General features: G+C 39.1%; 1 protein-coding gene across 1 annotated transcript in view; it reads right to left on the bottom strand.

Moving 5' to 3' along the window:
* Positions 1 to 26,187, bottom strand: part of ctnna2 (catenin (cadherin-associated protein), alpha 2) — a 509,795-nt gene that overhangs the window by 7,111 nt on the left and 476,497 nt on the right. The window contains exons 10-16 of the mRNA XM_073841829.1: positions 16,383 to 16,475; positions 15,052 to 15,208; positions 12,482 to 12,682; positions 7,147 to 7,298; positions 3,935 to 4,048; positions 636 to 817; positions 222 to 327 (exon numbers count right to left, since the gene is read on the bottom strand). Coding sequence (XP_073697930.1) covers positions 222 to 327; positions 636 to 817; positions 3,935 to 4,048; positions 7,147 to 7,298; positions 12,482 to 12,682; positions 15,052 to 15,208; positions 16,383 to 16,475 — 1,005 coding nt within the window. The remainder of the gene's footprint in view (positions 1 to 221; positions 328 to 635; positions 818 to 3,934; positions 4,049 to 7,146; positions 7,299 to 12,481; positions 12,683 to 15,051; positions 15,209 to 16,382; positions 16,476 to 26,187) is intronic.

Below are 26,187 nucleotides of genomic sequence, written 5' to 3'. Positions count from 1 at the left end.
TGCTCATGGGCACATCCTTAGCCTTTCTTTTCTTTGCAAGGAGTACAGATGATTAACTGTTCAAAAGTGTCAGTCAGCAGGTTCTGAAGATGGTGCTCATCTAATAATAAATTTAACACCTCATAGGAGCTCATTATATTAAACACAACCCAGGGCTTTGATCTCACATCGTCACAGAGATAGATAGAGGAGGACAAATGGGGAAAAAAGGGTATTCTGACCTGGTCAGCCACGGCACGGGCGAGCTTGTCCATTCTGGATCCGGCCTCTGCAATTTTCTTTGCGGCATTGATCACATCAGAGGAATTCTTCAGAGGGCCTTTGCCTCTGCAGTAACACAAAAACCCAGATTGTTACTCTATTAGCTGATTCCTCAAAACGGACAGGACACAAGCTGCACAGAAAGCAAGCAAACCCTGCTAGCAAATCCCCAATCAGAGGAAATTAAAGAAACACAAGCAGTTCACTATCACGATCACTGCATTCTTGTCAAATATTTTTGTATAATAGCCTTAAAGCCATTTAATTGATGTCCTTGTCAATCCCTAATTTGTAGGGATTCAGAAAGATTCTCCTTCAGATGTTGTCTATTTAAATGTTTCCAGCCTTCTTATTGTTGACGTGGATGGATGTACCTGGTGAAGTCAGTCATCTCCATCATGATCATACACATCTGCTTGGCCAGCACGATGATGTCGTTTCCGTTGTCGTCCCACTTGGCGACCTCAGCGTCCAACTTGCTCTTTTCCTGCCTGAAACTCTCCACCTGTTCGGCAATCTTGGCCTTCTCTTCCTGAGGCAGCTGAGCCATGATAGCCTATGGAGGGTGATGATATGACACAAGATGAAGATCAATTAAACACGTCACAATAGTTTTTTCGCAACACGTGCCCTTGTTTCTGGTTAAAAGTTTGAAAAGAAAGTACCCTCCATTTAGGTTGACTTTGTTTAACCCCACTGAAATGCCTCCGTATAAGGTTTCGAAACTTAACACTTAATCATAAGACCTTCTGGAACCCCATGACATCTCATGCTCATAAAGAGAAAATCCATCCTCTTTTCTTTCCCTCTCTCCTTGTCAAGGAATAAATTCTCGCTCCGTAGCGATTCTGAGCCAGTCCGAAAGGGCATTAATCTCTCTGCAAGGTCACAGGCACCGTTAAGGCGCAGTATTATTTGTGAGATAAATGTATAATTACCTCACTTCTTACACCAGTCAATGAATTATGCATTTGTTCAACATTCCATCCGAGCGGGTGGACGAACCGGACCGAAGCAGGGGACTCTGGATGCCATTAAGTGCGTGATTACTGAAGAAGATGGGTTTCGCAAACGTCTGTGCCGTGCAAGTCGGAATTTGTAGTTCGACAAGTCAGAGATGATCTGTTCCGCAGTTTTGTTTGAATTTAGTGGAGATACGCCATCATAGCCAAAGGATGTCATAACATAAGAGCTAATTAAGAGCCAGCTGCTCATTTAAGATTTGTAGCTTTTTGCTTGTTTATTTAACAAGCAATTACACACTAAAAAGAAAAGAAGTCCTCAGAGAAAATGTGATTAAAAGATGAAAATGATTTATTTTCAGATAGCGTGCACTCCTGGGCATTTCAAATAGAGGGCTGATGCAATGGTGGCTGTGTCCGAAAAATTATAAGGATAAGCATTTTTTGGCCGCATAAATGTATCCTTCACTGCCTTTGATATAGCAAAGCGTTTGAAAGGAATATATTGTAAATATATGCTTGCTTGGTTATGATTAAAGCTCATTTAAAGTTCACCTTTTAAATTTAAAGTGATTACCGCACTGTTTTACCATCTGTGCATCCAATCAGAAACATACCCATCCCAAGAGCCAATCAGCTCTTTGCACGGCTTTGAAGCAGCCAATCAGAATTAATGAGCTGCTGCTCCTTGGTTAATCCCAACTCCTCAGATCCTAAAAGTGGATGTGATGTATGGAAAGAAGGTAAATAGAAGAGAGAGAGCCTATTTCTTCCTCTCGCCTTGCTCAGAATTCACTTATCCCAAATCTCTCTGGCTCCTAACCGATAACAAGCGAGGGTGCAGGCAGCTTAATGCTCCAACAAATCCTTCCCCATACGCACCGGTGCCGATTCATTCAACACACTCATATTGTGTGCTGAATGTCTGCGTGTACGTGTGTGCGCCTCTGGATTAGAAATCCCTCAGAAAAGCTTTTTAATTTTTCTCATTTGAAATAAAGTGGCCTAGATATCGGAGTTCAATTTTATGGCTGACCTATCAGCACTGTTATCCTATCATGGAGCTAAGAGATAGAGCAGTGTCTGTCTGAAAGTGTGAGTCACTGAACAAATGGCTGCTCTTATTTCTCTCATGAGAAATCAAAATCCATAAAACTTGAAGTCACAGACTATGTCAATATAACAGTAGTGACACGCATATATGATTTGCAAAAAACACATTAACTCAATGTAACATTCGGCATCTACCCATAAGACGCCACTTGAACTCCACTGAACCGAGTTTACACTGAGCAAAATGTTTTTCCACGGTCATTTTTTTTGTCAATTTCTTGCTGTTCTCAAGAAATGACCCTGTTTTTCTTCTCCACAGCAGCATTTCTTTTAGCCTGGTCTTCTATTTCTCTACAAATGATCATTTCCTCTCATTCATGGAAGATAATTTCTTCTCAAGAGTAATTGGTATCAAACAGGGTTATGGTGTGTATTTGCGTGTGAATGTCAGCGGTGCTCCACGGCTACATACTGATATCCTTGTAATGTCTCATAAGCAGCCCACTGTGCACTATTCACACATGCACTAATGTGGATTAAGCCTCGAACCCCAGTGAGCTCTGCCGTCAAACGCCGGCTGACACAGACACACTAAGGGGGTGACATTGCCAGAAGTCTCATTTGCAATCACTACTATACAGTCTCTGCAGAGAGAGTTTACGAAACTAGGACCAAAATGATTCTTGTATGAAGAATTTTCTGCTGGAAATGGGAGCATGCTCCCCTGCTATGTTAAATATTGAAGCTTATCTAGGTTCTGTTTCAAAACCTACATTTCAAAATAAAACTTTGTAAGTGACTGAACATTCTACATAGGCAGCAACTCGACTGTGAGCAATGTGACGTCCCATGTAGACTTGACTCCCAATTTATTTATGCAATATTAGCTGTTGCAAAGATAAAAGGTCAAGTTAAAATGCCTTTTTATTAGACTTCTTTTCTACCTTGATGTATTGAAGAACTACAAATAAAATTTCTCTTGCTTTGCTCACCATCTTGTTTGTGTATTATAGGATAGCTTTCTTCTTATTGAAGATACACCTTTGTACCTAAAGGATCCATGCTGGTCACTTAAAGGTACATATTAGTACCTAAAAGGTACAAAAGTGTACCTTTTGAAAAGGTACTGCCCCCGTGAGTGTAAGATGTCTTAAAATGCCCTTACGTAGGAAGTTCAATAGGTTTCAATAAAGCCTTATTTTCACAGTTAGTCTCTGCAGTGTTTTGATTAAACTGGGACAAAAATGTTCATATATGGAGGATTTGAACACACACGTCTGCATCCCTGCTATGTTAAATATTAAAAAAAATAGAGCTCCTAGATGCCATGCGACAGAACCGATATAAAATGTAATCATCACAGGATGTATATTTTATACTTGCAGTGTTGAGCACTGAGGCAAGAAAATCTACAAAAACATTCACACCATCATTTGCAGCAGAGGCTAAATAATGTTTTGTTGTTGAAAAAGTGAAAGACATATTGTTGTGTGCATGCACTTGAGTGACTGGCCCTCTTGTTATTCTGAGACTAGATGTAATTTTACAGCAGACACGCTCAGTGGAGTGATAAGTGCTTTGTATTGTGAGAGTAAACCTGCTGGAAATGACAGCAGGAACAGGAGATGTTGTTCATGTGTCACGTAGGAGTCACTCACCCTTGCGCTCTGTCCAGCAATAAGTTGGTCATCTTCTGTCTGGACGCTGGTGCGGCTACGGGCGTCATAGTCTTCTTGCTCAAAGTCAGAGTCATCTTCCAACTCTTCTGGAGTCTGAATTAAAAAAAAGATCATTCTTGTCACCACACAATACCTTTGTGGCATTTAATTGAAAAATAAATACTTAAGTCAATTAAAAAATATTCCTTTTCTTATTATTTATTAGAAAAGAACAATCAGTGTGTTATCTAAAATTCACATTTTGCACATACAGGGTTTGGGATTACAGTTGATACAGTAAATGATTCATTCTTGAGTGAGCTGTTCCTTTCTAGTCTCCTAATTTTCATTTTCACTTTCAGTTTGAAAACTAGTCTGGAGAGACATTAACTTGTGGGTTTCTGTCGTCAACAACTTTTTCGCCTTGCTTAAACTTTACATCTATATTTTAAACATACTCTACTAGAGTGCCGATGTCCTTTGTCCTAGAGCTCCAGCTTGGTGACAATTTGGGACACAACATTTGACAGACGTCATGAGCGGCTGTGCATTGCCACACAACGAGGGCCGAAGGACCTCTGATTCAACATAAAGACGTGTCAACCATTAAACCAGTCAAATCTCGATAAATAATTCATTCGTCCCACAGTTTGAGTTACAAGTGACTTGCATCATTGTTCTTCAGTTCCCTTTTGGCTTTCTTGTGAGTAATATAAAAAGAAGTTCCCTCTTAAAGTGGGATCAAACAATATGTGAAGGGGGAAAGGCCTCTAGGTTTTTCAGAGTTTCGATGTGATCTGTTTGTGATTCTGCCTACCAGTAGTTTCAACATCAGTCCCACTAGCTGACTAATGAGCAAATTGGAGACAAAGAAACAACAGTGGATCTTGACAGCCACCACTGTTTCAGCCACTAACTATCGATTTAGATATACTATTGATTGAAACAGTTAAGTAACTTATCTCAAAGTGTCAAAGTCTTCTTCGTTATGTGTTTTAATGAAGGTCCCAGTGGATAGAGATTTCACACAGGCATTAAAGTAGGGGAGTACATTTGTGCGCAAACCCATTTTGGTTTGATTAGTGGGATACAATCCTTGACAAATATGTGTACGTGTTGGTACTTTCATTTCACTGCTCTGGGAGCTGTACAATTTCAGATCTTGAAAGCAGCCACCAGCACATGGCGACAGCAATGGCTTTTCTAGGCAGCAGAAAGCATACACGCTCTGTATGATCTATGCTTGTGATTCATTTTTGGGGCGGGGGGTGGTTCGGAGAATCAATATGTAAGTAAAAATAAGTAGGATCTCTATTTACAATTATCACTCTGTTCCAAACCATCTCCAAGCTCAGCTTGACGTTATTTACAGATAACACAGTGCAATATTGCTTGATGCTTCCACGGAGGAAGGCATTTTAGAAAATGTCTTTTTGCACCAAAAAGACAAGTGTTTGTTAGTCATATTGAACCTTGGTAAACAGAAAATATACAACAGGCGAAGGCAGAAACAAAAGAACTCTCTAACATATTCTTATTGTGTACCAAGGACTTAACTTGTAGCTTTAAAAGGGTCATGAACTGCATTTTTTATTATTTTATACTGTTCTCTGAGGTTCACTTATAATGTTAGTGTGATTTTACATTTTTAAAAACATTATTTATATGTAATAGGCTATTTTCCATCCTGTTTTTGAGCCTCTGCAGAACGGTCAACAAATACATGCTGATGTGATGTACTCTGAAAACAACATCGGTCATTTGAGTTAAAAACATACTCAGTATATGTGAACCTAGACCACAAAACAAGTCTTAAGTAGCACAGGTATGTTTGTAGCAATAGCCAAAAATACACTGTATGGGTCAAAATTATCGATTTTTCTTTTATGCCAAAAACCATTAGGATATATAATTTGATATTTTTGCATAATTCGATTTTTTGCATATTTTTGATAACTTTTTCAAATAGCTGCAACTATATACAACAGAACCCACCATAATCGACGATTCTGTCTACCCTGAATGCGGCATGGATTGACACTACAAATCCCTAACAGTAAACTGATGTCCCGTTTTATTTCTGACGTGCTCCAAGCATTTGTGCAGCTTCTGTCCTGAAATAGAAATAGATTTGTGACATGACGCAACAACGCTTGCGTCTGATAAGGAAGGCAATTTTTTACAACTTACTCTACACTGTGACTTGTAATCTTGTAATGACATTTGTATGGTTCTGTCTAGTATTTCCTAACTCCTACTACAACTACGTATCGGTGGGTGTGACTAAAGAGGCAATGATGTAAGAGCAGAAGTTCATTTTCTCCAGCAGAGGTGGGCTTTCACCTCACTATTACATCATAAAGTGGCACATTTTGAAATGTTTATGAGCTTGGTTTTAGTATAAGCTGTTTTTAAACGAAATGTTTTGAAACTTATAGGATGTTCGTATAGTACATTGACCTGTTAAAAGATGGCAAAAGATCAAGGGAAATTTGATTTCTCAGTTCATGACCACTTTAATTCACAATGTAGTCCATCCACTTGTCCTCTATATCAGGGATTTTCAACCATTACAGACGCAGGGACCTCTAACATAAAAAAGCTAGATTTTTCTACAAACACTAACAACTTCTGTTAGCAACCTTAACTTATATTAAATTACTATCATGGTACAAAATTATTTGTTTTAGGGGTGTCAAAGTTATTTTGTTTCACTATATATAAAAGAGAGCTATTTTACTTTTCAATTTTTTTTTCTTAATTTTTTTTTTTAAATTTAATTATAAACCTGAAGAGAAATGTAAAAAAATGTGTTCTTACAGTGACAATATTAAAGCCAACTATTTAGTTTTGGAAATATGTTTTCTTTGTAAAATCAATCTTATAAATGGTTCTTTTTATTGGATCAATATATTGGTCCCTGGCCTCAAAAGCTTGGGATTGTATTCCATTACTTAATGTTCACCCAAATAGTTTTTTTTTTTAAGAAAACTTTATATATTTTTATATCCATTATGTTTGCAGACCTTTCAGTTGAGAACCCTGGCTCTGTATGATGAAGTCATAACCTTCAACTTTATTTTCATATGAAATGTGTTCGGTGTGTTGTTTTGTTATTTATCACACAAATCACTGGGGCAACAAGCACAGTGAAAGCCCCACTTGTGAAGAGCAAGGACTTAGTGCGGTGCTCTATATTGTATGGTACTCACTCTTATCATAAGGACTGCTTTCCTGATGTCACGAACTCCGTCGTAAACGAGGCGAGATGCGTCGATGAACTCGTTCTCTTCGAATGGCTGCGGGGGGCTGGTGCTAAGAGCCTCGATGGCGACCTCAACCTGCTCGGCAAAGCGCGGCATCACTGGTGGAAAAAGAAGGAAGTAGAGGGTTGAGTTGAGCAAGAGGCTGAGAGAAAGCGAAAACAGGAAGACAGATACACAGAAAAAACATTTTCAAAAAAAGGATTACATACATCCCTCAAAAGCCAGCCTTCCCCTCAGGTGCCAAACATATCAGAGAAAAGACATGGTGAGAGGTGAGAAAAATGGAGAATATGTGATCTTAAGAAGCTAAGTGTCGAAATTCAGGCAGGCGCATCTATTTCTGCCGTCTCCTCCCTGTCAGTCAGGCCTGAGGACATGGACAGCAGCGGGAGAGGAAGACGAGAAAATGTCACCCTGAAAATATGTGGAAGAGGCGCCCTACGTTTGCCAATTAACCACTTCACCTTGCTGGGAACACATGACCATCGGTGAGCCGAGGCAGCGCGACTCTATAAAAGGCCTCAGTGACACCACATCACCCCAAGCGGGCAGACAAAAAAAAAAAAAGAATAATAATAATAAAAAATGACATGGTCTTGCTCTCTACTTCAATTCAGCCTGCGTCTTGTTCCTCAGTAATGGGCACTAAATGCTGGCTGCAATAAGGGATTGTTTGAGAAAGACAGGAGCAGAGTACGAACAATGTTGACAGACATTGATTGAGTGCAGCTGGAGGGTTGCGAAAGGTCTACTAATGTGACATTAGTTTGATCTGTTTTTATGATGAGCCGTATTTCAGCGTTTACACTCAACAAATGTGTTTGGACCACTTACCCTTGGTGTAGCCGTTTTGACAAAATACTTACGGCTAATGCTGCATCATGACAGCGAACTGAGACTTTTAAGTAAATTTAATTTCTGTGAAATGTCAATATGTAATGTTAATAGCATTTTAGAGGGCTCCGACTACCTTATTATGAATCCTAAGCTTTAAACCTCGGTGAGTCCAGAGTAAATAATAGGGTTGATGATTTAATGTCTCCAGTTCGATTGTACAAAACAAGTACATTGCTTTGTGCTGTGCAGCCCACTGTTTCAAGCTCAACCTCTGGACCTGACGCCGGGGGTAATATCCAAAGTGAAGGAAAAGTGGTACGTTTCCAAGGCACTGTCACCGGTGGAGGAGAGAGCGTATTGTGATATATAACCCTGACATCAAGTCACGTTCACATCAAACGCCCGGGACCACTTGGTGGATGATGAAAAAAAGATGGGCACAGTAAAAAGCCTCGTATTAAACCCTTGAGCAAGCTCCAAAGTGATACTCTTGAAATATTCAACAAATATATCAAGAAGGGGAAGGTCTCTAGATTTTTAAAAGCCAGGAACTAGGATATTATGACCCAAGATACACTTCTCTGTGGGGAAGGTGGGTCTTGTGAGGACACTCTTGTGACAGGAAAATTCTAGAGTGTTGTCTTCAGCCATCTAACTGAATCAAAGCCCAGAGAGCCATTCAAAATAATAGCGGATGCAGATCTCCAGGAAAAGACCGGTCTTGTGATTTTTCATGATGGTTTTGATTGCAGGCATCCGACTTGAGATTGATCCTCTCTGACAGCCATTTTGCCTATTTGCCTTCTTAAATGGCCAAGCTCCGATTTAAATTTCAAATGAACACATAAGGAATACAAAATTATGCAAAACATTCAAAAAGGTGCGGTAAAGACTCTTTATTTGATTTCCTTTCTTCTTTCTAACCCCATCTTGCTTTAACACATATTTAATTCATTTTAATCCACTTATTGGAGAGGCGTAAAATGAGCTTTAGGGAATTTTGCTGTGACTTTTAAATAGAAATATTTAAATGTTCTTCAAGCCATTAATGAGTAAAGTTGCTGCTAGTGAGGAGCAAATTTAACTCAGACCAGTGAGAAATGATGAAAGGAGCTAATAAAAACCATGTTGGAAGGGATTATTTTCTTAAAGTGTTTAACTCCAGATAAAGCAAGCAGTCAGATCTCTTCTATGAGCCTTCAAATGGTGTTTTTGCGAAAGCGTTGAGGTGAATTATATAAAACATGCTCAAACTGGGTTTTTCTGTTTGAGAGGCTGAGGTCATACCAGCCTAATGGGCTCAAAATGAAATACTTGAAAACGCAATGAGACATTCCTAATGCTAATAGGTCTTACAAAACACTGCGAGTAATTTGAAATGGAGGACAAATTCCTTCCACAACAATAAGGTCACTTGTACTTTGGTTTAATTTACATTTTGCTCCTTAGGCTGTAGAATTAGTTACAGTAGTACTGCCCTTTCTTTAGGATCCGCATTTTCTTTTTCAAAAACAAACTGCTGGACTCTAATTTTATTATCCTTGTTGTTGTTTTTTTATGTGATGCTGCCTCCTGTGTCTCACCGTGCAGACTCTTGGGTCGTGACATGCTGAGGTAAAAGATTTTGTGGGGTCATTTGGCTGTATGAAATCATTGCTGTTTTTGGTACCTGTGCAAACACGGCCTTCAACCTGTCAGTGAAACACTATATTTGCCTTAAAAATCATGTGTGAGTCTGTGTGTGTGTTAGACGGAGGGCAGTGATTAGGTGGCCATATTTCATCTCTGCATGGTCACCCTTTGGCATAAGCCCTACTCACTCTGCCATACTCCATGACAGTATTGCTACTGCTGCCTTCTACTTGGCACTATTACATCAGCCATATTTCTCATTTTTAATCTACTGGGGGCCTGAGCATAACCTTAATGATGGGGTAATTTTTCCCGCATGAAGATTAGTTTGGATCGGGAAGAGGATGGAAAGGATAAAGAGAGAGGGGAAAGTCATCTCAGCTTTGCTATTAGACTATTGATTTTCAAGCTCAAGGACACGATTGGAGATTCGTGAGCACTGTGTGCTGAAGGTCCTTTAGCCGCGTATCTTTATAGAGCTTCGGACCAGATCCACTTTTGTAATATTTACACTGCTTTAGTGGGGGGAAAAAACTGTATAAATTTTGCTATATTTTAATTAGGCAAAACTACACCAAAAAGTTTAGGAAATTGATAGGAAACTAGACACTTTTGAGGAAATGGAACAGCTAGTTTTTACTTGTTGTGAGTGATTGAAATTACATCTGTCGTGACATAAAACTACAGACCAGTACCTGCTGTTTTACTCCAATTGCTCACTGAAACACTATGCCTGTACATTTTCTCCATTATTCAAGCCACTTAGCTGAGTGGCAAACATCTTAATGAAATGGAAAACACGTTCAGATGCTATTCACTTCTAATATGCTAATTTGCTAAGCCCCAACCCCAATGCTACGTCTGGCCTAAACCTGCAAACTTTCAAAAATTCATTGACATTTTGCGTGCCAAGTCTTGTGCAATAATGAAAGGTCTAGAAGAATCAATGCCGCAATGCTTTATGGTTCAATTCCATTTATGCGGTGGCACCATGGCTGTCACTTAAATTCACGGGGCATGGGACTAAATTTTTATGGGTGGCCCTCCCTCCCCTGAGCCTAATGAGTAAGCTATATGACAGAGGAACTCAGTGGGTGCCTCTCATCAAAAGACCTGGAACAACTTCCCCAGTCGCCCCTTTCTCTGACAACAGCCCTGGTGGCACCATCATCTCTAAACAAAGACGGAAACAGAGAAAAAGTTAAATGAAATGAAAAGTACTACCTCATCAAAGTGAATACAGACAAGATGAGAGCCAGTCTGGGCGTCCAGCCCTTTCACAATTCAATTATCACTCTCAATCGAGCATGCAGATATTTCTCTTGGTTCTGCTGAAGCAACTAGCAGAACAGTTTCTCATTCAAGCTGAGCGAGCATTAAATGTTCAACTTGTGATTTCCGGAAAAGACTGTGCTATCTGTATATAAAAAAAGACAAAGGTAGGCGGTTTATTTTCAATTGAGTGGAGGCAGTAATGAAATGCTAGTGTTTGGTCCTCATTAAGTCTCTAATAGGCCCCGGATCAGGAGGCAGATGAAATGCAGGGTGAATTAAATGTTTCATACTTTTTAGCGGATAAGTTACATGAAGTACATGTGACTCATAGTGTAACACAGATGGTGGTACCAACTCTCCAGCTCTCCATGCCCTCCAACGTGGATTAATAGAAATCCAATTTAAAGTTTGAATGATGTGATTTTACTAAGATTAAATTGCACCAACTGACAGTGCAAAAAGAAACAATGCAAATCAGGATACAATGCAAACACAATCTGATCTGAATATGGTTCAATTTCTGACCTTATGGATCGGATTTGAGTGTAAGGTGATTATTACATAAGGTCTAACCACCAGACCACTCAATATCACATCACTTTGCGATTTAATTTAGGCCTTAATGCTATTTTTTCACTGGAAAATCTAAATGCTTCATTTAAATATTCTAGTGATGCGAAGGAACAAAATATTTTAAATGGAAGATAATGAGAAGAATCATTTTGGACACATTATGAATCCATTTATACCTTCAGTTGGTCATACATCACAAATATTCATTGTTTTTTTTGCCCTTACCTGTCAAACTAGAGGTAATAATAGGATTAAAGTGGTAATTTTATAATAACAAAAATATTGCAGTATCAACCATGAAAGCCCGACTGTTATTTTCTTCCTCTCATATTCCGCTCGCTCTTCTAAACAAAGCCGGCTGTCAAAATAGTCTAATGTAATGTTTTAGACACAACAAGGGAGGCAGGACAAAGCGCCGCCGCCAGAATAATATTTTGAGTGCTCATTTTCCCGCCACCCTCCATTTGTTGATTCCAAACAATCGTAGAAGTGCATTTAGACGGAACAACTACATCAAAAAAGTGTCAGGCGAGATGTTTCCCGCACATTAACACCTAAGATGGCAGCCTTTTTTGCTTCCTGTCAGATATTGTGTCTTGAAAGCCAAGGGAGGGCTATGCACAAATCTCTGCATTACTTAGTATGTTTTGGCCCTCGGCCTTGTCTGTCAGTGTCTAAATTGCCACCTCCTGAAAGCTGGCACTAGATTGTCAAAGGTGGAGGGGTTGGGGGAAAACAGATGAAAAATGAATGCGCAAAGGATGAGTGCCAGAGGAGGGAACAGGTGGTATCTCCGGCCTCACCATCTTTTCTCGTCTGCCCACCCCTCTCTCCTCTAACTTCCTTCTTCCATAAGCTTCCTGGTCTCCTCTGTCCATCTGTCCCCGTCTCTACCATAAGTTCATGCCTTAGTGAGCATGAGACAAGATCAGGAACCAGGTGCGTGTGTGATCTTTGTTCTCACCGGTCTCAGAGAGGAGCTTGATGGACTCGAGAACACGCTCGGTGTAGACGCCAGGTTCATAGTTCTCCATCTCAGCATTGATAATGTGTACCACACGAGCGGCTCTGCCCCGGATCGCGCCTGCTGTCCTGTCCAGCGTGTCCACATCCCCCTCCTGCAGGGCGATCACGCACTTATTCACGTCCTCCAGAATGTGGTTCTCTGTGGAGAAATAAAACACATTCAAATGTCACTATTGTCCAAGAACAGTAGTCCCTTTAAAATCTGAATTGTTTTAATGCACTGGAGATTAATGCTAAAGATAAACCTAACCTAGTATAAAAAGTAAAAAAAAAAAAAACATCAAATACATCCCAGTTTTTATTGTTATGTACTTTAAGAATTCAACTGTTAAAATCAAAGAAAACTAAATTCCAACATAAACTAATTAGTTTAATGGTCAGTATTTTCTGAATATTAATAAACACCTTTAAGAAAACAGACTGAATATTTTACAGCATGCGCTCTAACATTGTTCTAGAACTACTTGCAAGACAACAGACCAGCAGCTTTCAAAATGCATCTCTAGGTGGATCTAAACAAACACTGGTTTCTTAATGAGGGTGTTATTTGTCTCCATTCTGATAAGATCCTTCTTTAAGTAGCTTACAAAAATGCTTTGTTTATCTTCTCCTTTCTTTCTGGCAACAGGTCAAAAGAGCATTGCCTTGACTGATCTATAAGCTGATCTGTTTGCAATGCCGCTGAAGAACAATAAATTAAGCATAAAGTTTGAAATTAGGCTTTACTAAAAAAATATTTTTAAGAGACTTTGGCTGTTCAGATGGTATAGCACATCTGCACTATTACTAGAAATATGTTCAGCCTTTACACTTTAATTTCCTTTTCCATGTCAAAGTATTGATGATTCCCTCATTCAAAACATTCTGTTTACAACTTTCCTGTGAAAGAAATTACATATAATTGATTTTTTTTGCAAGCAGAAAAAATCTATTATATCTGAATTCTACAAAAGCACATGCAGGGCTCAACAATAAGGATGGCCCAAGGCCAGTGTGATAGCATTTCAGGCCAGCTGACAGATCTGTCACATGCCACATTGGCCCAGTGCTGCATTGTAAATGTGTACTGCGTTGACTGATCATATATATATATATATATATATAAATGCATGTCCATGCCAGCTTTCCAAATATTTTCTTTCTCAGCCATACAATAATATGTTGCAAAAATTTTATATTTCTTTCGTGTCCAGTGAAAATGTTGGCAGGGCAAGTGCTAATCTGAAATACTGGCCTGACCAGGCCAGCATTTTGAGAATAACAATAATAATAAAAAAATCCTTATTGTTGAGTCCTGACATGTTTTATTCACAGGTTTGCAGGAGAATATTTCCAAACTGGAATGCACTACACCAGTTTCTGGACAACAGGCGGTGGGCTGAATACCAATATTACCTCCTGCTTCATTTCATACAGCCCACATAGACCTGTCAGAGATACAAAAGATCTGGCCCACAACATCCAGGATTTCATTCACTTATTTGTTGTGTATTTAGTATTGACTTATTATAATCCCTGCCTTGAAATCTCTGGCTAAAGTTCGAGTATACAGTATTAATTCTAATAGTTTTTGTGCGGGATCCAGACAGGATATACTACACTTCAGCCAACATAATATGGAAAAAAAAGAGAAGGCGAGGGAGAGGACAGCCAGTTTCTGCGGAGGTAGAAGGTGAGACTGAGAAGTTGGCGTGCCTCGTTTGCAAAGAAAAGAACTGTGAGAAATAAAGAATTCAATTTATAAAGTAATTACAAGATGAGACACTTAAGTTAAACACTATTATCTTGTCCAAAGCAAAAATGGGTGAACTATCAGAGAAAACCTCTCAGTATGTATTCACATTATACAATATATTAATGGCAAGAAAAGGTGTTTAAAACTTGTTATTTTATAAAGTCCAATGCTCAAGTGAAGCTAAATAGAAACAGCAACTGGCACTAAGTGTATGTCCATTGTAAATACAATAATCTTTTTCATTAATGCCAAACAAGAAGACTTTGAGCTGTGGACAAAATAGCAATACAGTGTGAACAATGTTTCAATGCAAGGCTACACATGCAAAGGGTCATAATTGTTCATATTTATGTTGAATTATATGGCCATTTACATTTATATTGGATGGACATTCCTATTCGAGATAATGGGATCTTGATGGTGGAGGCAGCTGACATTTTAGAGTGTCCATTATAAAGAGGGATAAACAGACATGGCTATATTGTACTGCTATACTCAGGGTGGAGAGTCTAGACATCAAGTGGAGGATGATGGCTGTTCACATTCAAAAAAATCTATGCTTGGAAAGCGTTTCAACCCTTACAGTGTTTTAATAGTATGGATACAGAATGGTTGCTTGATTTCCAATTCACCACCAGACAGCAAGTACTCAACGGTGGTCTTAAAAAACATAAATATAACAGCAATGGACCCTTTTCACAAGACTGTGATGATGCATTTCAATGGTCATCATCATCATAAATCCTTAAAAGTTTTGGGCTATTCTATTTTACCTGAAACAGACAGGAAGTCATCAACAGAAGTGATGTCATCAACGGCCTCAGTCAGGATGCGTACTTGCTTCTCCCACTGGTCCTTGAAAACATCCATGTTGTCCTGAGCAACCTTGCTTTGAGGGCGTGCGGCCAAGGTCAGGGCTGCATTGATTACCTGCGAGAAGGAAAATGGTATGATTCTGAACCTTACCTAAATCATAATAATACTACAAACCTAACTGCAGAGTCATCCAAGTCTTTCTATTAACCAGACATTTTATCAAATCATGTGCATTTTTTAAATCAAACTTATGTTGTTGCACCTTTTTGCATTACTTATGACCCTATAACCCTTAGAAAATCTGCTGCTTTTACAACTTGTTATATTCTAGATCTAAAGGTCTCTTGTGGATAAAGGTTACTACAGTCAAATATGCCTTTACACTGCCGAGAGGAAACAACCTTGAGCAACTCACAATTATTTCCAGAGTTTTATAGGGTAGCTTCACTTACAGGTCACATTATTGGAGTCCAATTGTGTGGTCTGTTAGAAGAAATTACTGTGAAAATGTAAAAAAAAAAAAAAAAAACCTCAATTCTGTCGAACCTTAGACAACCAATTTATTCCATGGTCAGTTCCTTTTTATTTCTGAAACTTATTATGAAGAATTGATTAGTGCACCTTACTAATCAAGAGATTTCTGAATGTCTCAACTTTGCTGATGTCACCAAGCTTTTTTTTTTTTTTTTTTTTTTTTGATTGGACTCATTTTGGAGACAGCATTTTACAATTCAATCATGCTGGCAAATCATGCTGGCATTGAATAGACAATAGTTTTCTTATACCCCTTCTAATACGCATTCCCCACAGATTATCTCTGTGCATGTTGTCTCTTAAAAGATGGTGTAACATAACCAAGACTTTTTTATGTTTCCAATGGATTTCTCCTCTCACTGATTCCTCATATTTTTTCTGAATGGGCTACGAGCAGCTTTTCATGTTGACTTTAAATAGCTAAAAAAAGCTAATGTGAGTCATATTTTAATAAATATGACAGGTCTGGATATGTGCCTGACTATGCTCTTCTCCATCATTTGAGGAATAACTGCTGCCATCATCAATAAAAAATGTACAACAACATCTCTTCTAAAGGAAATTCTGTGCTTTCTGTGGCTGGTAATGGTAGCAATAGTAGTTTCGGCAAGTCAAAAGAGCTATATGGAATAAACAGTTTGCAAAAAAAATAGTGAATAAGTGGCACAATGTGTTTAGTGAATTACTATTCATCACCACCATATAAAACAGCTGGCAGAGTTGATAGAAAATAGCAAAGGTTCAGGCCGTTTACCTGAGGACACAGGCTATCGATCTGTGTAGCAGCCATGCGCACTAACTTCACACCCTCCTCGTTGTTGGAGATGGAACAGGCCAGGTTGGCCACCTGAAAAAGAGGGAGAGAGCGATAATAGAGGGTCATTTGTACATCGGGGTTAAAGTATAAAGTGACCTTGTGGTTCTGGTTGCCAGATTTCTGTAAATCAGGCAGGTTAGACTAGCATTTGGACAGGGGCAAATAAAGCTCCCCAGCAGAGTGCACACATATACAAACACACAGTCCTTTTTGCTGTTCTTGTTTGAAGCTATCAGTGCTGTGTGCAATGGATAAGGATTTAATGCTTGGCTTGAGAAGGCAATGTCAGGGCAAAATATGTACAGAGAGTTAGGGCTCATTCAAGTGTTAGATTGGTATTTGTTATTTCCCAGCGTGAAGAACATGATTTGTGGGTCCCTCATCCCCTATGCTCCCCCGGCCCCAAATCATCTCGCCTTGCTCTCTCTTTTACTATTTTAAAAATAGCTTGTATTTGAATAATTGACATCACACACACTGTAATTTGAATTTTTACCAGCCAATCTCCTGGACGTATTAGAGGCCGCCTCTTCATGTTCTCCTCTGAAGCGACAGAAAGACAGAGGTTTGTTTGTGCACTATAGAGGCTCCTGTCGCGAAAACACAATTACCCCCAAAATGTCAGTGGACAGGGAGAGGGGCCCTAATTGGAGGTTGCCACGTTTGTGTTATTCACTCATAAAGTAATGTTGATTTTTTCATCTGAAATGTCCACAACAAGCACTTGGATAGAATAACCAGGGTTCATTGCCGAACTTCATGTGCACATGTAAATCATTAGGCCAGTTTACCTCTGAAAAAAAAAAAAAAAGACAGAAAAAGTGTAATTAAACTAGCAGATGGCTCCACTATGCGCAATACCTCCTTGTCTAATTTCTGCCTGTCTGCAGCCCTCAGGTTACCTATCATGCAGTGCATCTGGCAACACCGGATCGGCGCATACACGTGAATACACGTGTGCGATGAGAAAAGGTCTCTCTCTTGTGTTTGCTCGCTCTCATCATCAAAAAAGCATCTGCGGAGGAAGCACTGGCCAGATTGGATGCTAAAAACCTGGCTGCCTCCCCCTCCCCTCCTGCCAAAAATGTCGGATCCGACAGAAAACACCGACATATTGCTCAGAAAGTTTATAATTCAGTGACACGTCAGACCTCGATGAAAGGCGCTAATAGGCATGTCAGTCCCGTTTTGATAACAATCCAGAATTGGTGTTCCAAGCATCTCGTCCTCTGCTAGTAAATCAGATTACACAGCAGCCACGAGTAAGGATTTTGACGGCGCTAAAGTGACATATGCCTGCTGGCAAATGCAATACGACTGAAGCCATATCAGCGGGCTTCTCTTCTTTTTTTTAAGGTAAATCGAGGCAAATCAAATCTGTGTTAGAAGATTCTTGCTTACGGCCCTTTTCTCCTGTTTACCCCTGACAGCTCTGAATGCTTTGATGGATCGCTCTCGCGTTTAAGTGTGTGCTTGCGTGTGTGTGTGTGTGTTTACCCACTGCTAAAAGTGTAAAGACTGAAATGCTTGAGGGTTGCAAATGATGATGTGAGCATTGGAGTACCAGTGGAAAAAAAAAGAAAAAGATTCATTGATGCATCGAGATTCCTTCCGAAATGATTCTTGATTCATTCATTCTTTTTAATGCAGCAAAGAGGCGTGTTTACAGAACCTATTTGAGAGATACATTACACCACATGCTTGGAAGCTGTGTTTTTGAATTGAATTGTGCTCTCTGAATCATGGTGCATAAAATTCCCACCCTTATTTGAGAAAAGAGAGACCCTTTTAACAAGATCCCTCCTTTGTTGTTGTTCTCTCAGAAAAAAAGTACAAAAGCTGTCACTGGGATGGTAGCCATTCAAAAGGTATACCTTTGTACCACATTTACACTAAAAGGGGAGTATATTGTGCTGGTGCCACAAGTTTTATAGTGCCGTTGTGCTATGGGTCCTGGCTTGAAAAACTAAACAAAAAACAAAAAACAAAAAAAAAAACGGTATGTACCCAAAGTGTACATATTATTCTGAAATTATGCATATTTGTATGTTTTGAAAAGATACCTCCCCTGGATCAACTTCCCAACATTTTTTTCTTTCTTTCTGCATCCGTATCCAGACCAGATGCTGGATCAGCACATAGAGGTGACCCCTACAACTCTGAATGTCAGCGGAGACCATGTTAACTAGATGAGCCCTAGAGACAGATCCCCTGCGAAGACCTTGTCGGCCATCGGCACAATTCCTTAGCAAAGGCTATGAGAACCAGACGAGTCCTCTACTCAGTCTGACTTGTGTTGCAGTCTGGGATTAAACAACACCATGCTGGTTTCGTCTGGACACAAGAGAACTGGCCCCCGACTGGGGCTGGTTTCTCCTAAGGTTTTTTTTTTTTTTCCATTTCGGTCACCGATAGAGCTTTGGTTCCTTGCCACTGTTGCCTTTGGCTTGCTTAGCCGGGGACACTTAGTTTCTGGCAATATTGTCGAGTTGATTAAATAGACACTATTAGAGAACTGAACTGGACAATGACATCACTGAATCAATAATACAATACAATACAATACAATATTTATTTATAAAGCACATTTAAAAACAACCAGAGTTGACCAAAGTGCTGAACATTGTAGAATAATAAACTCGCAAACATAAAATTAACACACAACAAGGTATCAAAATGAAAGAGTAATGAAACAACGATGGCATTGAGGTCACGGAGTATTAAAGGCCAGAGAGAAAAGATGTGTCTTCAGAGCAGACTTGAAAGCAGAGATAGAGGGAGCTAATCTAACATGGAGCGGTAGACTGTTCCAAAGTTTCGGACCAGCAGTTGCAAAAGCTCGATCTCCGCGTTTTTTGAGTCTAGATCTAGGTACCACAAGTAAGCCAAGATCACTGGGTCTCAGAGTTCTAGAAGGGGTGTATGGACGGAGCAGATCCGTAAGGTACTGAGGGGCAAGATTATTAAGGGCTTTATAAACAAATAATAGAATTTTAAAATCAATTCTATATTTAATGGGTAGCCAATGCAGTGAAAATAAAATAGGAGTTACTGACTCATACCTATGTGTGCCAGAGAGCAGTCTAGCAGCAGCATTTTGCACTAGCTGTAGACGAGAAAGAGAGGACTGAGAAACACCATAATAGAGAGAGTTACAATAATCTAATCGAGTTGTTACAAAGGCATGGATCACTGCCTGAAAATTACTCTGTGATAAAAAAGGTTTCACTTTAGAAAGTAGACGAAGATGGAAAAAGCAAGATTTTACTACAGCACTGATCTGATTATCAAACTTCAGGTTTTGATCAAACAGAACAGCCAAGTTTCTAGCACACTGAGTTTCATAAGGGGCCAGAGAACCACAATCATCATCTAACACAGAATTTTCTTTGTCCCCAAATAGAATTATTTCAGTTTTATTTTCATTTAAATTTAAAAAATTGCTTGAGAGCCAATGCTTTAATTCTTCTAAGCAGGCCAACATTGGTTGTAAGCCATTTATATCATTCTGCTTTAATGGAAAGTAGATCTGAGTGTCGTCAGCGTATAAGTGAAAAGATACTTTATGTTTATTAAAAATGGAAGCCAGGGGGAGCATATACAAGGTGAACAATACCGGCCCAAGAATTGATCCCTGTGGAACTCCACAATTAAGAGGCATTCTAGAAGAGGTCTGTTGACCAATCCTAACACTAAAACATCTGTTGGTCAAATAAGAACGAAACCACTTTAAAACTGTGCCACGAAGGCCCACAGATGTCTCTAAGCGTGTCAACAGGACCTCATGATCAACCAAATCAAAAGCCGCACTCAGATCTAATAAAACTAAGGCCATAGATTTACCAGAATCAGTTTCTGTAAAAATGTCACTAGAGACTCTCAAAAGGGCAGTTTCAGTGCTGTGTAAAGTCTTAAAACCAGATTTTAACTGAAAAATTAACTATTTACTATTGTCCTCTTGAATTATCGACACAGTATTTTCCTGCTTAACACTGTAAAGCTGTTTTGGCACAATCTGTATTGTATAAAGTGCACTATATAAATAAAGGTGACTTTTTCTTTTCTTATTTTTTTTTTCGTTCTGAGAGTGTGACAGCCACTTCTGTACCTATCATTCCTAACTGTCAGGTCCAACTTGCATGTTACAGGTGGAGTCAGGCCTAAATGGAAGTGGGCACCAGTTTCACCACCTTGTCAGTGGAAAAAAAGGGGCAAGAGACAGCAGCATAAAGGACCGGATGAGAAGGTAGGGGGTTGTTTTATGCACCAGGCTGGCAGTGTAAAACTCACAGCGTTTGCAGGAAATAATATCCTGTCATGTAGTTGGACTGTTGCTTCCCTCGGTCCTCGCTAGTCCTTCATGGTCTGAACACACAGTCAAACCAGCAGCAGCTCCTGGATGGCAGCCAGAACTGGCCGATGCTCCAGCACTCAATTCTCAGAGCTGGATCCAAGCCAAAAACAGTGTCCGGCCAAAAATACTAATTGCAATTATCTAAAGAACCACTCCTCCTTTGTGAGTCCTTTTTTATTTTCTCAAAGAGAAGGCCCCTGTTAGGTGGCCAAGGATGTCAAAATAATATTAATGAGTTTCATGCTAGGATGAGACAAGCATGTATGTGCGTATGCCCTTGCGTGTTAGATTATTTCAGAGAAAAGAGACAGCATCGTAACCGTGTTGTCTCTCTGACCGACCATTATGTGTTGTCTAGTTAGACCTTTATAAAAGAACTATTGATTTCTGAGCGTTTCATTTGGACGTCCACGTCCAGCAAATCAGCCTTACCCTTGAACAGTTCTTAAAAAAGGCCCAATGAAATGAAGGAAAAATGGCATATTAGCTACATAAAATAATAATAATTATGATGATGAACACTGTAAAACCTTGTTCCAAACTGTTTTACTCCAATTTTGTCGAGAGCAGTGTGTTTTTAATGCTTATGATAGCTGCATTATAGTAGCAAACTGTCTGAATAAACAGGTTAAGTCTTCTGTGCACTTTACATGAGGATCAATTGTATGGCACAAAGAGTATGTCTACATGCAGAGCGTTTCAAATCAGTCATTATGAGGTTGCATTGAGGTTTCAAGAGTACGAAGGTAGATGACTAGCTCATGGAACAGAGTCTCTGCCTCCTCTCTTTGTGGACATTAAATCAGTATGTCAGACACCTCAGCACTTCTAGCTGGAACTATTCCTGTCAAAATATAGGTGTTGTTTATTGTATTTTCGTCTGGAAAGGGAACAATTGAATGAGTGCATCTCATCTGCAGGCTCTAAGAGAGAATCTAAGAGAGAGAGAGGAAGTTGATGTCAGAAGAGAGTCAGTTAAGAGTGGGGCACAAGAAGGTGTTAGTCTGAGTGCTTCCCCCTATTCCCCAACTGTACCCCGGTCAGAGTGCAAATAAATCAGCCTGTCAGCATAGATGAAGCAGAACGGCCCACTGGGGGGGAAACAAACACAGGTCGCTAAGCATGACCATGCTAGAGCTAACAACAAACCTCAACACCAAAGTCCCAGATGTTTCAAACCTGATGACCCCTGGCCTGTCTACAGGGAGAGCTGGAAAGGCCTAGGTAAGTTTACATACTGATTTAAATGCAAAGTTACAGCAAAATCACAAAAAGTGCTGGAATTGTCAGAGTTGTGACCCTGAGGGTAGCATACATGCTACATGCAGATGATATAAGTTTGAGTTGGTTCTACATAAACTTATTTCCATTCCCCCTCTGATTCCCATCATTCCCTATGCTCTCGATGCTTGGTAAGTGTGGTCACATTTACCAGTTTCGTGGTCTAAGTTTTAATAGGAATCTTGGGAATGAAAGTTCTCCAAATGCAGATTTCACATCAGGTTCAGCTGGTCATGCAAATTCACTGCACTGACCAACAGAAAGCTGCTTGGTTTGAAAGAAAGTTGTGGTTCATAGAATACATTACACTATTTACAATAGACTTTACTTGCTTATTTGTAACCATGGACCACAAAACCAGTCACAAGGGTCCATTTTTTGAAATTGAGATTTATACATCATCTGAAAGCTGAATAAATAAGCTTTCCATTGATTGTTTGCTAGGATAGGAGAATATTTGGCTGAGATACAACTGTTCGAAAATCTGAAGGTGCCAAAAAAATCTAAATATTGAGAAAACTTTAAAGTTTTCCAAATGAAGTTCTCAACAATGCATATTACTAATCAAAAATTAAGTTTTGATATATTTACGGAAGGAAATTTACAAAATATTTTAATGGAACATGATCTTTACTTAGCATCCTAATGATTTTGGCATAAAAGAAAAATCTACAATTTTGACCCATACAATGTTTTTTTTTTTTTTTTTTTTTGCTATTGCTATTGCTACAAATATACTCATGCTACTTAAGAGTGGTTTTGTGGTTCAGGGTCACATTTTATGCTATAAAGAACCTTTGCAATGCGAAGACTGTTGAAGGTTCTTCATAGAACCCCTGATTTCAAAAAGGAACCGTTAATTTTAAGAGTGTGTCATAGTTTTACCTTCTGATGCCATGGCAGTATCATGGTGCACTACAGGGTTCACAGCTCTAAACAGATATTCCTCATTTGGATTACCCTAGTTTTCCCATAGTCATAAAAAAAGGTTCAACAATAAGTATATAGCTACTGGACTGTGCATTAAAATGTAACGGATGGATTGTAGCTGAGAAATATCCTAATAACACAGCACATCTTCATATTTGACATCTCTCGGAAGTGAATTAGCCTTTCTGGCTTCTTACACTGACATTTTCTGCCCAACATGGAAGAGTGTAATAGAGTCAAAGCTGGTGGGCCTGTCACAGCTGTGGAAGGCTGAATCCCTCAATAGAGCTATATTATTAGAATCTACCTGTCCTTAGCCAGTATGCTACACTAAACGCCTCCAGCTAGCACGCTCAACTGGGTCACAGGGCTGCGGTCTGGAGCAGGTCGGCCATCAGCCAAGAGGCCTTTTTTCCCCCTCAGGTTCTTTTCTTCTTCCACTCTTCTCTTTGTCAGGTTTTCTTTTTGAGAACCTGAAAAGTCCCCATTAGAGCTAGAAGGCTCCAAACTACCTCAGTGAAATGTTAACTGTCACCAAAGTTGCGCTAAGAGGCCTGAATTTGATGTATGGGGTTGTCATAAATAGACATCATGTGGAGATAATGAGATCTGGCATGAAGGTCAATATGAAAAACTGTCCCAGCCCCTTCAGAGGTTTAGCCTTGGTGAAAATGAAGGGTTCAGTGTATGCATGGGTACATTTCAGCAAAGTGCAAGTTAATGGCTTTTGAGGAGCCATTTAAAGCAAGTCTACGATCTAAAAAGAGATTAATGGAAAATCACCGTTACCAGTCTAGGACAAACCTTGATCTCCCTCCATAAATAAAACATTAAATAAATATTATGCCCTTAAATGCTGTTCCTGGTCTATTTCATCTGCTATTAGTAGAAATACCACTGGTATTGTCGTCATTATTATGAATAATATTGTTGATGTTGTTAGCATTGCTGCTGCTATTATTGTTGGCATCATTCTCATAAACAGTGACTTCCCTGGTAAAAATACTGTTTCTAGGAATGTTATTATGTTCAGTTTGATATTATCACTAAATGGCTATCATGGGTAAAAGTTTTATAAAAAGTTATTTCTGAATTTTTTTGGAATGGTTTTTATTTTTATATGTTCTGTTTTAGGTTTATGGCCAAAACATTTTTTTTAATCAAAGCACAGGCTGCAGTAAATGGGCAAGCTATAACACTAAAAATGAAAGTTGTTTGTTATGTGTTATTTTAGTCCTAATATGTTGGAAAATGGCTAGGTACTTTCACATTCCTGCACATTAACAGAATAACTCTCGGCTGTTCTTTCAGCACTTTGCTGATGTTAGCTGGAAATGCTAAAAATCCAACTTCACTCGGAAATACAGGAGTTAGTGATAAGCTTCTTCAATTTAAACCTTGGGCACTGTAACAACTATCAAAAATGCCTTCAACCACCTAAAAGTACACGGAGGAGCGCGCACACACGTCCCAGGTTGAGTCTTATTTGTCTCCAGAGTGTGTAATCTTAATCATGCGAGTCACAGGCCTTGCTTAAGAAGTCAGTGAGCGTCCACACCACTTTCCTTGACTAAGTCACTGTGCCAAGGAGCTTATTGCCTGGGAAACCTGCAGTTTGGAGTGTGGCATAATTAAGTGCCTCACAATCAGCCAGTTGATAAACAAAGCCTGAATTGAGGCAAATAAAGGAGAGCCAACCAAATGAAAAGAGAAAGCCTGTCGAAAGCCATGTTGATTACTTTTCTTCTTATTTCAGGAAAGAAGCAGTGCCTGCCATTGTTGGCTTATAGTGCTTACAAAGTGAATGACATTTGCCACGGGCAAGACCATCCGCTGACACAAACTAAAATGATATTAAACACATTTAAACTTGAAAAAGTGATTAAAAGTGGTAAACAATTCAAAAAATGAAAACTCTGTCATCCCTTACTCACCCTCACGTCGTTACAAATCTATACAAGTTTCTCTCTTCTTTGTGACATAAACAGTTTTTGCCCATAGACTGAAATTCAAAGGCATACACACCAACTTTTTGCCCACTGACTTTCACTTTTGGTGGAACTGTTCAGTAACATACTACATTTCTTGTTATGATTGAAGCATATCATACAGCATGCAAACTCAGCCAGATCCTTCTTACTTCTTGCAGGGACGTCTATTGACTGCAATAAAATAAACCCCTCGTGTCTTTTTCATTTGTCTCCTACTGCATTTGCATTTAGTTCTGTTGCGTCAGGACTGATTTGGGCTAGATTAGATATTGATTGCTATTCTTGTGATTGCAGCCAGTGTGTTTTTAAATCAGACCTTTCCTCTCTTTCTTTCTTTCTTTCTTTCTTTCTTTCTTTCTTTCTTTCTTTCTTTCTTTCTTTCCTTTTCCTTTTTTTTCTTTTTTTTTTAAGTTGAAACTGAGTAGGTAATAAGAAAACATATTATACATAGGACATTTAAATATCTTTTGGAGGTGGGAGGGATTTTACATCAAAGTACATATGTACTACATTACAGTATGTACAGGAGATTTTTTTGCTGATAATTCAAAGAAAAAGTGGTTTATGTTAATAACAATGTCTATTAAATGACATACTTTAAAACTGTACAACGTACTCATTCAATTATCAAGATGATTAAGTCTGGTGTAAGTGCATAACATAAATATTAAAATATAATGTTATGTAATATACATCATATCAGTTTCACAAATTCATATCCATGTGTTTGAGTACATTTCTTATGATCCAAATATTCAACTTAGCTATATTTAGCCTCTTTCACATGAGAATCTAGAGAAAATATCAGAAGTGCGCAGCAACCCAAGATAACATCAAACAATTTCAGAAGACTATTTTAAGGGTTCATACGAGCCACGTTTCGCTGAGAAGCAGTGCTGTGAAATTTAATTTAGTTGCAATGCTGTGTGATTTTTAGCTTTATTAATGAGTTTAACAACTGACAAGCGACCGCTAGGAATAAGAAGTCGAGGCCCGAAGCACTGCTCGGATTGGCATATAAACTCTAATAAACTCTAAATTATTTTGATGAATTCTAAATATGATTTATTTGCCGGGGCATGGAGAGCTTCTGTCTGGGTACTAGCAGTTATGGTGGAGATGGGTGCCTGGAGAGTAATTTCCAGCATATAAAAATTTACTGACTTCAGTGTGGGACATGGGAAGG

The sequence above is a fragment of the Garra rufa genome, chromosome 6 (genome assembly GCF_049309525.1).
Source record: "Garra rufa chromosome 6, GarRuf1.0, whole genome shotgun sequence".
Classification (NCBI taxonomy): Eukaryota; Metazoa; Chordata; class Actinopteri; order Cypriniformes; family Cyprinidae; genus Garra; species Garra rufa.
This window is presented reverse-complemented; position numbering and strand designations above follow the sequence as displayed.